A 14,964-nucleotide genomic window follows, 5' to 3' on the forward strand; every position below is an offset into this window, starting at 1 on the left:
TTCAATGTGTAAAAATTCCAACAGTTTTAGCCTCTCCGTTTCACTTTTGTTTTTCATACCTAACACCCAACTCAATGTCTGGTATACAGTAGGTACTTAATAAATGCTTGTAAACTGATGGATTTTTTTTTTTTAATTAAGAGTAAGCTCCTCTACTGCATTTAAAACATGATTCAGTTTTACATGCAACTTCTCAGGAATAGCTCTATTCTGTAAAGTAATGTACATATAAATATATATTTCTGAACGAACATGGTTACCACACATTTTCCTTCTTCTCTCCCCCTCTTAACTACTGGCCCCAGCCCTAGGGAAGCTTTCATGTATCCCCAAGGTAGACGCAGTGTTTTGTTTTCACCAGTCAAGCTGTTAACCAAGGTTACATAGTCTTTGGGACAAGCTGCATCAGAACCATCCAACCCTTGACAAGAAGGGCCCCAAGGCGTCCTGGCAGCAGAACATCACACTCAGCTGGGAGTCTGGACTCATGAAAGGTGTTCTTGCAACAGCTCTCTTACTTGTTTATGTTGCTGCCTTCTTTCAGACGCTCCCCGGCGGCTCCCGTTTTAGACACTCTTTCACTTCCAGCCAAGTCTACCAGGCTGACCTTACTGACTTTCTCTCCTGAATTCTAGTTGGTGGAAACAGGAAGCAATAAATGTTAATGCAAAAAAGCACACAGAAAACAACAACCTGGTAGCACCTATGTCTGCCAGATTAAAAAAGAAACCTGTACCCCTGCCCCTACTCAAAAGGAAAAAAAAGTATTCCCAAAGAAGCCAGATTTTAAATCTATACACTGGATATTTGGGGAATGGATTAACAACAAAATCAGATTTTAGATTGGCACAAAAACATGCCATTTCATTATGCCCTTAATTTTCCAGGATACCCACATAGGTAGTAAGAATCTCTGTCCCTCCCCTACCCCCAACAGTTCAAATTGGGGAAGAAGACTGAGAAGTCTGTCAGGAAATGATTCTTTTATATCTTATCATGAAATAAAAAAGCAAAACTTTGCTTGGAAACTTGAGAGTTACTCCAGTTGAATGTCCCTTGTATATTATGAGGCCTCTTACAAAGTAAATATACTTTTTATTTAGAAAAATGACATTTTGGGCTACATTTTGTAGTTTTCCCATAGATTTCCTTAATTCTTTGTAAGGCAAACATCTAGGTGGCATTATAGAAGGAATTACCATTCCATTCTATCTGCTATTTATATAACATTATTGCTGTGCCCTCCAAGGGAGTGAGCCCTCTAGGCTCTTTGCTGGTCTTGATTTTTAAAACCTTGGGTTAAATAAAAGCAATACAAGGTCAACTATCTTAATAAAGTCATGCATCAAAGTCAGAGGCAGACATGCAATATGAATCCCCAGCCCCTGACCATGCTATGAGTTATTTCACTCATACAGCATCCCATTGTCTCTGTAGATTCATGACTCCCACTTACACCAGATTGCAAGTCATACAATGTCTGTGTGACTATAATGTTGAAGACCGCATGGGAGCGACTGCTTTCCTCATTCATATTAGTTGCTGCCACTGTTCGAGATTTGTTTCCCTCAGACATCAGTGACTCAATATCCTAGGGCAGAAACACAAAAAAAGGGTCCTAAAGAGGATACTACAAGCCTGAACACTAATATTCCTTCTGCCATACCAATAACATATCTCCTTTCTAGAAGTACTCCCTTCCCTTAGCTCGAGTCAAAACATGGTTCCAACTTTCATCCCCAACTTGTTTGATACTCTTCATTGCACAAAATTTTTATGTTTAGAATATACCTTTCTCATCAGTTCTTTTCTTATCAATTACATGCTTCTGCTTTTCAAGTTTCTCTGAATATCTTCCAGGACGCAATTAACAATGAATTCCTAAAACCCATCTTCTAAGCACTGGGGCTCCATTTCTGTTTAGAGCTGCTTCTGAACATGCTCAATTTTAGTGCCTTTATATCAGCCCAACACACATTCATTTAAGAAGATTAATTACAGAAGGTGATGAATGGACTGTGCTTCCCATCTGGGCATCGCTAGTCTAGTGTTATAATCATTTAATTGGCTGAAGTGATTACCTCACTCTGAGACAATGTTTCACTACCAAGGGTGATTATATTCTATCTTTATCCCTATGTTGCTGATTCAGCTAATGCATTTTCTGAAACTGTGTTGAGTCGTATCAAAACAGGGATGAAAACAAAAGGAGAAAGAAAGAGCCATCCACTTTACCAATTTTTTTTTCCTGGAGAGTTAGTAGAAAATAATGTCCTGAGAATCTGCAAAATTAATTGACTGATAAGAGATGAATTTAGGAAGCAACATAGTAAGACACGGCAAGCAGTAGACTTAGAGCAAGGAGCCCTGGGTTCAAGTCTATCCCCGGCCAGGTAGCATCTATATGATTTGGGGTAAGTTTGGGGAAATTGGATGAGATAATTTTCAAGTTTTCTTCCAGCTCTAACAATCTCTGAGCTTCATAAGGAAAATTTTAGTTTCTGAAGAAGTATCAAAGAAATTGAAAAAAGTAGAATATAGGTGTGTACTGCTTTAAGAATAGTTAAGTGAAAATCCAACTTTTGAAGCATTAAGTTAGAGAGTGATTATTTGTTTTAAAAAACAGATTCATTCTAGAGTTCTTTTAAATAGTAAGTACTGTTTCATTTAAAATTAGATTAGAACTTGACATATCCAATTAACCCCTGATTTTTAAGGAGCATACTTTCCTTAGTACATGAGGTACATCCATAATTTAAAAAAGAATGCAAGTCAATTAACATATTAAATGAAACTTAAAATGCTAAAGTAAAGGTATCATTTTATAGAAGTGTTAATACAAGAGATCTATCTATTAAAAAAGGACAAAACACTTTTCTTATAAAGTAAAATATGTAAAGGTATTTTTTTTTAATATTTTGGGCTTCTGAGAATTTTCTAGAGTGAGAAAATTACACACTTCAGCAAGGAGGTCAATACCTTACATATATAGTGGTCATTTAAAGGTTCCTTTAATATTCGAATGAATTTTCAAAGTTGATATATGGTGACTGTGCTTCCTCTTAAACTATATTTACTTCTAATATGTTTATCCACTCTTACTCATAAAAATTAAAAGAAAATGTTGTATCAGATATTTTAAATCCCCAACAACCACAAAAACTATTCCTATTGGTCTACATGCTAAGAAACAAACAAAAAATCTCATTTCTTAGGGATTTAGATTGGTCATTTCTGATTTTATTTTAATCCTCCCAATAGATAATTACCTAATGAATCCTGTTAGAAAGATACAGAATTAATTATTCAATATTCCTGGTGAAAATTAGTTGTTTTCCAATTTCCAACCTTTCCCATTTATGTAGAACTAGGGTGAAAATAGACATGGTGAAGATTAGGATGCATGGTCCCTAGGAATATAAATGTGAGTGGTTTATCTTCTTCTAGGAACTGTCTGTACTCTAGTGTGAAAGATGGAGAAGCAGCAGCATCAGGGCTGAAAATGGCCATGGGCACTGTTGCATTATTATCCCCACAAAAAAAAAATTCAGAGAGGTTAAATGATTTGCCCAGGGTCACACAGCTACTAAGTGCTGGAAGCAAGATTTGAACCCAGGTCTCTCCCAACTCTCAGTCTAAGGTTCTTACTACTATATTATGCTGCCATTGTGAGTTCCAAAAGAGACTGACAGGGTGAAAGTAATGCTTTAAGGGACTAATGTGATAGTAGTAAATGTCAAACTAGAAGCAGAAAAAGACTGGAAGCAGAGAACAATCTGAAGGATATTGTGACATTCTGGGCAGAAAAGACAGACATATTTTGAAAGAAGTGATATGATTCCACTGATGCTGAGAAGGAAGAAGGAAACGAGTATTGGTGTCTGAAGGACCAGGAGATTGGTGATAGCATTGACAAAAATGGTTCTGGAAAGGAAACCCAGGTGTTGGTTGGTCGGTTGCTTGGTTTTTGTCAGGGGGTGGGAGGAGATGATAACTTTTAGTCACACTGAATTCAATGTAATGATGGGATGTTCAAGTAGCCATGTCCTGCAGTCATCTGGAAATACAAGACTAGTGCACAAGTCCTGAGCTAAAGACATAAATTTGGAAGTCATCATCCCACAGATGTTAGTTGAAGCTATGACAATGGATGAACACTAGATGAATACAGAAGGATAAGAACAAAATATCAAAGGTCAGACCTCTGGGGACATTGAAAATGAAGGATGAGACAAGGGGAAGAAGGTAGAGAAAGAAGGATGGAAAAGAAGTGGGGATAGACAAAGAAGAACCAGGATAGTATGCTGTTAGGGAAGCCAGTAGAAGAGACAATTTCAAGAAGGAGAGAGTAGATTATCCACAGTGTCAAATACAGTAGAGAAACCAAGGAGAATGAATTTTGGGAAAAGACTACTACATTTGCCTAGTAGGAAGTCATTAATAAGCTTAGGGAAAGCAGTTTAATAGAGTGATAAATGGTATCTTATGTGTTCAACAAACACAAAACATTGAAACATATCTTATCATGAAATTTGCATAAGTAAATTGATAGGTAATGTATTATTTGTTTGCAAAATGAACTCTGTATTGAACTGGAGTCAATATTCTGCACATTAGCTGCAGTAGCACTAGCAGCCAGTATCCTTCTTTGATTATTTAGCCCTCCTTGCCAACACTGGTAATTTCTTATAAATGCTTATACTTACCTCAAAGCTAGTAACAGCCAGTTGAGATAGGCCATCTACATAGGGCCCCAAGACTTTATGCTCTCGGACTTTAAGGGACTGCCTGCTCCTTCAGGATGAAAAAAAAAGAATAGATAGTATTTTGCACTTGCAAATTTCACTACTGCTTCTTTCTAAAAGCATCCCCAAATTAGAGTAGTAGTTATAAAAGATTAGAAAAGTTAATTATTAAAAAGTTAGTTACAAAAAAGTTAATTACAAAAAAGAATTGACATAATGTATTCTAAAAGTTATTTTATTTTGGCTTACTAAAACAGCATTCTAAATCAAAATCAAGAATATTGTCAAATCTTCACCTCTATTTTTGCTTCAAAAATACAGTTCCCTTACCAAAGCAAAAACAAACAAACAAACAAACCAGTGTTGCTGAAATACTTGACATACTAATTTGCTTCATTGAAAGAACACTAAAAAATTCAAAATACTACATATGGACAAGATCACACTAAGAGAGACAAGAAAAATGACCAGATAGAACTCAATCTCCCTAGGGCTCAGTGGCAATGGATACATAAAAAGATCATTTGACCAAGTAGAATCTCAGAATTTGAAAGCTGGACCTGGAGGTCATCCAAGCTTAATATCCCTTCATTTCACAGATGAGAAAACAAATTGAGATTCAGAGAAGTGAAGGGACTACAAAATCACAGAAGTAGGACTTGAACCCAGGCCCTCTGACTCCACATCCAGTGATCTCTCCACTACTTCATGGTATGTCCACATTAAAACTGGTCTTCAGGTTCATTCTTCCCATAGATCAGCAATGAAAATTAGGGAAGGACATAACTAGCTAAAATCCATCATCATGGGGCCTTTGGCCCAGTGAAGGTTTTTCACTGAAAGGTTTCTCCTTTGTGTTCTCAAAAAAGGTCAGATATTTATAGCGCATTTGTGGAGACTTTGTTGGCTTCAGACTTCCTTCTACCCTGGCACTGACAATTGCCTCCTCTAATTCCTTTATTTCACATACTGAGAAGACTGAACCCATAGATTCTTATCACTAGGTTCTTTATCACAAATCAAAATAACAAATATTTACTGAGTTTGTGCAAGGCATTTTGCTAAATACTTATTGCCACTATCAGGCCACTCAAGTTGGATATCTAGAATCCTTAATTTTTATATCTTATACCTAATGGAGTTCATTAGTACAGAGGCTCAGAAGAGGTAAAAATGATAGCATGATAAATTTATTTCTTATGAGCTTATATTGGCTTATTTATAAAGTCTTTCTTTGATGCCTCATCACAGTGAGGAGAGCTCTGGCAGGTCATATTAATCTGGGAAAAGTCTGTGTGCAACCTTGACTATAAAAAGACTGTATACTTGTCATTTGAGGGCCCGCCTGCCTAAATCCAAAGAGGTTCATCACCAGAGATAGGGCTGGTCACCAGATAATAAATTTTTTTGGTGACTGTAACTCATTAAACCAATGAACAGTGTCCATGGATGCCTTCGAAGAAGCACTTACACTGATGAAATCATAGATAACCTTATTCACCTAACTGAATGTGTGGTGAGAAATTAGCTATAACGGAGTAAAACCTAATAAAGGAATGGGGCTCTAAAGTCAGGGTGAAAGGTGAAATTATTTACAATCAAAATTATCCTTGAAAATCCCTTAATTTTGCTGTCTTTTAATTCCTTTTCATTAGAAGCCTAATCTTCTTCGAGGTTAGCTTTAAACAGCAAATAGAGGCAAAAAACTTTTTCTTGAAATGTGTTGCCTGCGATGACACCTGTTCATGATTTTTATCTTCCAGATATGTTTAATGTCTTTTTAGTCTTAGTGCCTTCACCATTTTTAAAAAAATTGACTAGAAATGCTATTACTTTATTATTTGAAGAGAACCTAACTTAAAGAGGAAATTCCTCCCTTACAATCCAGTTGCTACAATGGGGAATACAAAATGCTGAGCAAGGGGTTAAACCCATTCTCAGTCCTCATAGGCCTCTGGCCAATGGGCGGCCATCACTCTGGGTCAGCAGATCCAGCTGAATTCACATGGGTTGAACAGACATTGGGCATATGATGAAACAGTACTTTGGTGGGATACAGAAAGTTGGTATATAACCAAATATAAAATTAGTTCCAATGAGGATTAATCAAGTAAATTTTGAGGTTGCAAGGCCGATTTATTGAGCTTTTTCAACAGCAAGTCAATAGAGAGTTAAGACTTAAAGGAAAGGGCAGAAACTTATCAGCTATACTGTGTTTTCTTTTTCACGGCATCTGCTCTTTATCACTTTTCAAATCTATAAACCATTTCTGAGCATGTGAGAATAACTTGAAAATTAAACAATTTTAGGCTTCAATGAGATGCTATGTCATTTATAATATTTTCACAAAGAAGAAGAGTTATACTCATCTTACAGAGAATTGTCTTAATAGCAACCATATCCAATTTTCAGTCTAGACTTATGTGACTTTTGGCATCAATCCATAGAACTTATAAAAGTAAGTCTAAACTTTTCCAGCGGCTGCTCAATTTCACTGTTATCCATGATTGTGATTGTATATCACCAATATCGTCCAAGAGCTTTTGTTTTTATGTCTAGCACAATGCAATCTTCACTGTTAAAAGTAAATGATGATAAAGAAATATGGTTTATTTCTAACATAAAAAAGAATCTGTTCTTCACAACATAGTAAGAGAACTACCTAGATTATGCAAGTTCAATTTCTCCATTGATACCCTCAGCAAGCAGAACTATTTTCTATTTTAATGCAAGGCCCAGAGTTCCATTTCAGATGACTCTCCAAGAAGAGAGTTCTTTGATTATAGTCAATTCAAAAAAAAAGTGGTGGTTGTTGTGACGCTTGGGACATTAAAATTCTCAACAAGTGGCATGTAGGCAATCTAATGTAAACCTACTGGGCATTGATGAGTTTTCAGCAGCCTATGATATCTCAATAAATTAGCTGAATAAACACTCATTCAATACTTCATGAGTGAAAGGCACTTTACTACATGCAGAGATGCAACGATGAAACATGATGCTATTCTTATCTTCAGTTCACACTATAGCAGGGGAATTAAGACATGTACACAAATAATTTTATTACAAGTTGAAATATGCTATGTGCTTTAGAGAGTTCAAATAAAATGGGATAAGAGATGAAAGGAGGAATCACTGTCTAGTTTGTGGAAATCAAGAAAGGCTTCATGAAGGAGGTAGGCACCTGAAGTAGATCTTTAAGGAAAGGAAAGATTTCAAAAAGGGAAGATGGGAAGGGAGTTAAGATTTTATTTTTTTTCCAGGCATGAGAGATACATAGAGGAAAGAAGAAGTAGAAATAGGTCAGGAAACAAATACTTATGTTTGGCTGGGAGGCGCTGAAGAAGTGACCACCCTACTGAATGTCAGAGTACATGTAGAAGTCAGAGGAGGTAAGGAACGATGAGACCAGAGTGTCAGAAGGGCTGTAAAAATGAATATTGGAATAGACAAGGAGGGTGGCAGGAATCAGGAAGGAAGAAGACTGTAAACTATGGGATCAAGTCATCGACAATGGTAAAAGAGTGCCTTGGAGGTTGGTATGTGGCAGAGACAAGAAATAGTTATAATCATATAGTATCAAAATCAAAATAACAGATCCCAGAGTTGTGATATATAGCTTAAACTATCTTAAAGCTTTTTTTTTAACACCAAATTTATTTTAATATATTACCTCTATCACAAGATTTTAAAATGTCTAATTTCAACCAGTGACTCACCCTTTGGGGTCTAAAAGATCCCGAACTTTCTCATTATAGATTTCCATGTATGACACTTCAACTTTAAAGATCTGTGATTCATTTTGCTCCAAAGAGATCCTTTGAAATAAAGCACAACAAAGCCGTGGAATTAAGCCCAGCTGCTCAGCATTGCCCATCATTGAGAAGGATTTTCCTGAACCTAGAGAGAAGCAATCAGAGAAAGAGAGAGGTAAAGATGGAGAAGAGAAAAATGAATAATATGAATATTCTAAATGTACTCATATGTTCTATATGTGTTAGTGTGGGTATTTTTAATATATGATTTTCATTCTTAGGGAACAAAATGGCACATTCCTCAGAAATCCAATGTATATAATAAATATATTTTATTACTCTTCTCCATGCCAAATTGGCTGACAATTTGTCATCTCCATGCTTTTGCATAAGCTAGTTTCCTTCAAAGCTCACCTCAAACACCACATCCTATTTGAGGCCTTTCCCATTTCACCTATCTGTTTTTGCCTCCTGCTTACCCCTCCCCCAAATTGCCTTAGGTTACTTTGTATATATGCTGAATATACTTATATGAGAACATGCTATTTCTCTTGATAGAATATAATCTTTTTGAGGCAAAGGCTATTTTATTTTTGCCTTTGGATATCCCCAGTGCAGAGCACAGAGCCTAGCATAGACTAGGTGCTTGACAAATGCTTGTGAATTGGTGGACTAGTATTCACTCCACTCTAGGGAAGCAGTTTTCTACTTTTCTTTTGGGGAAAAAAAATAATTAGGATGGATGTAAGGAACCAGGGACAGAAACTTGTAGCATTTAACAGGCTATAAAATGGCTATAATATTTCTGTAAATCACAAATTGGATGTTTCCTGATTATTTTATAAAACAGATTTACAGAAAGACCAAAAAAGTATAACATGCTTAGTTTAAAAGGGCAAACAATGAACTAGTAAGCAATTCCCTGCCAGAACAGTGCTTGAGTACTTTATAATTCTCTATGTATTTGGATAATGAAGGAAGACTCTGCATTCTACTCTCCCTTACTATGAGCCCATGGAGGGTAAGGACTGTACCTCTCCTTTCTTTATATCACTGGACTGGTGTTTAGCACAGTTTTTGGCACTTAACGAATGTTTACTGACTATCATAAATTTTATATCTTACAGTTTTAAACTGGGGCAGCTAGGAGGTGCAGTGGATAGAGTACCAGGCCTGAAGTCAGGAAACTCATCTTCCTGAGTTCAAATCTGGTCTCAGACACTAGCTATGTGATCCTAGGCAAGTTACCTAACTCTGTTTTCATCAATTTCCTCATTTGTAAAATGAATTGGAGAAGGAAATGGCAAACCACTCCAGTATCTTTGCCAAGAAAACCCCAAAGGGGGTTACGAAGAGTCCGACACAACTGAAATGACTGAATAACAGAAAGATTTAAATTAGGGTTTCAAGATTTTGTATACAGCCTTAAAGATAGAGTCAGAAACTTCTTAGTACCCTCAAAACATTTTACTGGCTCTCTCATCAATTGTTTTCATACTCAATATTAGATGATGAATCAAATGTCTAAAAGATGACAGAGGGTCACATTCTCAATTTTATTATAATCTATCAGCTGCCCACAGACCTTTTGGGTCTGGCCAGTTTCTTTCAGGGCTAAGAATTTTAGCCTAATTAGCGCAGATTTCTGTTCCTAAACATTAATCAGACATTGATCAAACATCTTTTTTGGATGGAAAAGTGCTATGTGCATTTAAAAGTGTTTTCCAACTCTGTGTTTTTACCGGTGATCCTTTGTGTCTGAAATTTCCCCCTTCCTCATCTCCATTTCCTGGCTTCCGTCAAGTCCTAGCTAAAATCCCACCTTCCAAAAGAAGCCTCCCCCAATTCCCTTAAGACTAATTCCTTCTTTTTTATGTGATTTATGATTATGTGCAGTTTATCTTGCATGTAGCTTATGTACTTATTTGTTTGTTGTCTTCCCCATTAGGTTGTGAGCTTCTTGAGGGCAGAAACTGTTTTTTGCCTCTTTTTGTACTCCCAAAGCTTAGCATGTAGCCTGGCATTGAGTTGGTGCTTAATAAATGGTTGTTGACTTGACATCCTTTATTTCATTGGATCTTTAAAATATGTGAGATAGGAAGGGAATATATAATTACCCCATTTCATAGATGCATATATGTTAAATTATTTAGATAAAGCATTTAATTAGTTATTAAGAACTCATGGCCAAACATATAGTTAATGGTGGAGACAAAACTAGAATTCAGGTTTCCTGATTCCTCCTATATAGTCTCCTTTCCATTACAAGTCAAGGGGAGCATCATGGTACGATGGAAAGAGTATGGAACTTGGAGTAATAGGACCTGAGTTCAAATCCTGATTCTGTAACTTACTACCACTGTGACCTTAGGAAAATCACTCAACTTCTCTGGGCCTCAGTTTCCTCATATGTAAAATGAGAGGGTTGGACTAGATGACCTCAGCTCTTTCCTGCTGTAGATCTATGATCCTAAAATGGTTTTTAGAAAATGCTTATTTAAAATGCTTTCCTTTACAATAAGATCTTGGTTATCTGTATAATAATACATATTGGGACAACAATTTTAAACATCCAGGAGAGATGCTGTTGGGAAAAAGGGATGTTTGAAAACAAATACAAGACAGAAAAAAGAGGACTGTACCATCAACAAGGCCCTCACCATCAACCATCACTCCAAGCAGACAGGGATGGCTCCCAATCTGGAGTTAAATAATTCCCAACCGGGTTAATTTGTGTACAAATAATCAGGATTTGATTATATTTAACCATCTGTGTAACTGAACTAAAAGGAAAAGTGGCAAGATGTGTAGAGCAAAATACATTTTTTGTCAGCAATGATAATGGGGAATTTTGCAGAAGAGCAGCATAAAAATTATCAATAGAGCTGGATGGTTGGAAAAAGAGGTGGAACAACCACATTGCCAGAGCAAGGGATACCCATGGACATCACACAAGCTCTACTGGTGTTCACACAATGTCAAGAGCTTGAGGAAGGCCTCCAATATATGATATGAACTCCCTGTGAGAGGATCTATGGAAGGGCATGGACAAGGGTAGCACAGAATGAGATATGGATTGGTTGCAATCTGTACCATTGGAAGGAAGACCCACGTCACAGATCCATTTGAGTGAATAGTAATAATAGTTCACCTTTCTAGAGTACTTTGTGGACCTAAATTTCTTCATCTGTAAAATGAAGGTATTGGGCAAGATGACATCTGAGATCCCTTCCAGTCAGGAGTGTATGTGGGTAAATGTTTAACAACTGGTTCTCTAAGAAAAAAGTGTATTTGCAACACACTTTCAAGTTTAATCTGCATTGTTGACATTTTCTCCATCATTTACTTGAGTCTAGAAACACTTTGGAATTTAATCTTCATTATTAATATTTTCTCCATCATTTTCTTAAATCTAGCTAATCAACAAAATAATAAATTAAGCTCTGATTTGTAGAATTAGCTGATGATGAAGCTGTATTTTTTACATATACATTGTTGAAACTAAATACTTAATATACTGGATTACAAAATGAAAATTCTTACCTGTCTGCCCATAGGCAAAAATACAAGCATTGTATCCCTGAAAGGCTTTTTCAAGAATTCCTTCTCCAAGGCATTTGAAAACTACTTCTTGACCTGTCAAAAAGAAGATTAGGCAATTAGTTAACAATCAACTCCCTGAAAACATGATCAATGTTCTATATACAGCAGAGTGAAAGCATTTCAGACTACAAAGAAAAAACACTACTTTTGAACAATGTGAAATATATGTGCAAGAAAAGTCATGGGAATGTCAACGCAGAAAGGCTGACAGGAAGAATAGCAGTAGAAGTGCTCAGTGATCCCCTGGGGCTAATTATTGGCAAAAGGAGAAAAAATTATAGTGTTTCTGATATATGTAAACCAAAGGATGACCATAACTAATAAGTGAACTAGAAATGTTTAACTTGGGAGCCACAAATATGACTTCATGGTCATCATTGAGATTTGTTAAGATAACACTAATATCTAGAATATAGCAATGCAAGGATCTTCCTTGTTCAAGAGGAAGAGATGAAGGAATGAGGAAGGTAGGGTAGCATTATCCATCAGTAAGTTATTTACCTTGTGGAAATTCACAATCGTGACGAGAAAGGTGCTGAGTTTTGGGGTAAGGATTAAAGGGGAAAGAACCAGAGGCAATATAGTGGTAAGACTATACAAAAGGCTATGAATACCAGGGTGGTTCGAGCAACAGGATGACAACCTCCTGATACATTAATAACAGCTAGCATTTATAAAAGGCATCACAAAAATCTTGGGATACCCGATGAAGGGCTATGTGTATATAATCTCATTTGAGCCTCACAACAACCCTCTGAGGCAGGTGCTATTACTATCCCCATTGTACAGATGACATAACTGAGGCAGACAGATATTAAGTCATATAGTTAGTATCTGAGACAGGATTCAAACCCAGGCTTTCCTGACTCCAAGAGGAGTGCTCCATCCACTGTGCTACCTAGCTACATAATAAAAATAGGCCAGAGTTGTGACGGAAGGGTTTGGGGGGGGGCGGGTAGGGAGACATCAACAATACATATATCTGCTAAGATTGCACCTTTGAGGAAAACAGTTGCTTCAATAACTTGTAATTTCATTAGTGTCCATCAGTCAATGAGAAAGTTAATAAACATTTATTAAGTTCCTACTATGTGCTAGGCACTGTGCTAAGTGCTGGGGATACAAAAAGAGGCCAAAGACAATCTCTGCCCTCAAGGGTATCACAATCTAATGGAAGAGACAATAAGCAAACATATATGCACAAACAAGCAATATATATGATAAATAGGAAATAATTAAGGGAGGGAAGAGTTGGGAACAGCTTCCAGTAGACGATACAGATAGGAAAAAAGTTCATGACCAAATAAAGGATGGAGAGGATCACAGGAGATAAAATGGATAATTTTGATTATATAAAATTAAGACGTTTTTGTACAACCAAGTCACATAAAGCTATAATTAAAAGGGAAACAACTGGGGAAATATCTTTGCAATAAGTTTCTGTACTAAAGCTCTCACTTACAAGAAATATAGAGAATTGATTCAAATTTATAAGAATAAAAGATATTCTCCAATTGACAAATGGTTTAAGAATGTGAACAGTCAGCTCTCAAGGAAAGAAACTCAGGCTTTATATAGCCATATTGAAAACAAGTGCTATAAATAACTACTAATTAAAAAATGCAAATTGAAGCATTCTGAGGTTCTGCTTTACACTTACCAATGTGGCAAAGATGACAAAGAAGGAAAATGATAAAGGCCTGTCACATAGGAAGCACTTAATAAATGTTTACTCACTGACTGAATGTTAGAAGGGCTGTGGGAAAATAGGCACAATGATGCACTGTTTGTTAATGGACCTGTTAAGGGGTACAACCATTCTGAAAAAGCAATTTAGAATGATACTCCAAAGAGATCAAAGAAAAAGGAAAAGATCTTTTATGTACAAGAATATTTATAGCAACTCATTTCATAGTGGCAAAAAACTAGAAACCGAGGGGGTGCCCATCAGTGATGAATGACTGAATAAGCTGTGGTATTTATGAATGTGGAGTGCTACAGTGGTTTAAGAAATGAGGAAATAAATGATTCCAAAGAGGTGTGGAAAGACATACGAACTGATGCAGAGTAAAGTGCGCAGAAACAAAAGAATAATTTATACTGTAACATCAATGTTACACAAATGAATAACTTCAAGGATTTTTACAAACTGATGAAGAATAAAAGGAACAGAACCAGAAGAACAATTTATACAATAACAACACTGTAACAACAAATAACTCTGAAAGGTGTAAGAATTATGATCAAATCGATGACCACAAATTATTCCAGAGGACTGATGAGGAAATGAGTTGCTTAAATCAGTAAAAGAGGCACACAGAGGAAGGGTGTTACAGAAATGACCTGAATTAATAATGCAATCAAGTACTGATACATATTTCTGTATCAAATCATGACTAGTACCCAGTCTTGATGCTTAAGTAGGTTAGAATGAGAGGATACTTTTTTTCTTCTGAGATGTTTGAAGTTTTGTCAAAAGCAAATAACTTGTGATGCTTCTTGAATGATGGGAACTGACAGTGATAGTCTCTCAGGCTAAGATAAAAATAATGGAAAGATATTTAAATAAAAACCCTAAATAATTATTATAGTTCTTATTTTTGAACAGAGAAATTTGTATGCCAAACCAGCAGCACTGTGCCCTCTGCATTTTGATATAAATTAATAAGCTAAGAATGAGTATTAAAACAATTAAGCCGCATAAATTTAGATTTATTTATAAAGACATGACTGAATCAATGAGAAGTCTAAATCTGAGATTGATTTAAACATGAAATTTTCTTCATTTCAAATACATACAGGAATATGAGCTAGTTAACATCAAAAAGCTGCTGAAAAAAAGTATGTCTTAATGAATAAAT

The 14,964-nt window shown here is 36.1% G+C and overlaps 1 protein-coding gene across 5 annotated transcripts in view; it reads right to left on the minus strand.

The window, feature by feature from the left end:
• The window catches only part of KIF13A (kinesin family member 13A), a 248,055-nt gene that overhangs the window by 96,461 nt on the left and 136,630 nt on the right, over positions 1 to 14,964 (minus strand). For all 5 annotated transcript variants that reach the window (XM_036753212.1, XM_036753188.1, XM_036753205.1 and 2 more), the window contains exons 5-9: positions 12,044 to 12,136; positions 8,465 to 8,645; positions 4,707 to 4,794; positions 1,457 to 1,591; positions 519 to 631 (exon numbers count right to left, since the gene is read on the minus strand). In XM_036753212.1, coding sequence (XP_036609107.1) covers positions 519 to 631; positions 1,457 to 1,591; positions 4,707 to 4,794; positions 8,465 to 8,645; positions 12,044 to 12,136 — 610 coding nt within the window. The remainder of the gene's footprint in view (positions 1 to 518; positions 632 to 1,456; positions 1,592 to 4,706; positions 4,795 to 8,464; positions 8,646 to 12,043; positions 12,137 to 14,964) is intronic.

Source organism: Trichosurus vulpecula, chromosome 1 (assembly GCF_011100635.1).
Source record: "Trichosurus vulpecula isolate mTriVul1 chromosome 1, mTriVul1.pri, whole genome shotgun sequence".
In the NCBI taxonomy this organism is placed as follows: Eukaryota; Metazoa; Chordata; class Mammalia; order Diprotodontia; family Phalangeridae; genus Trichosurus; species Trichosurus vulpecula.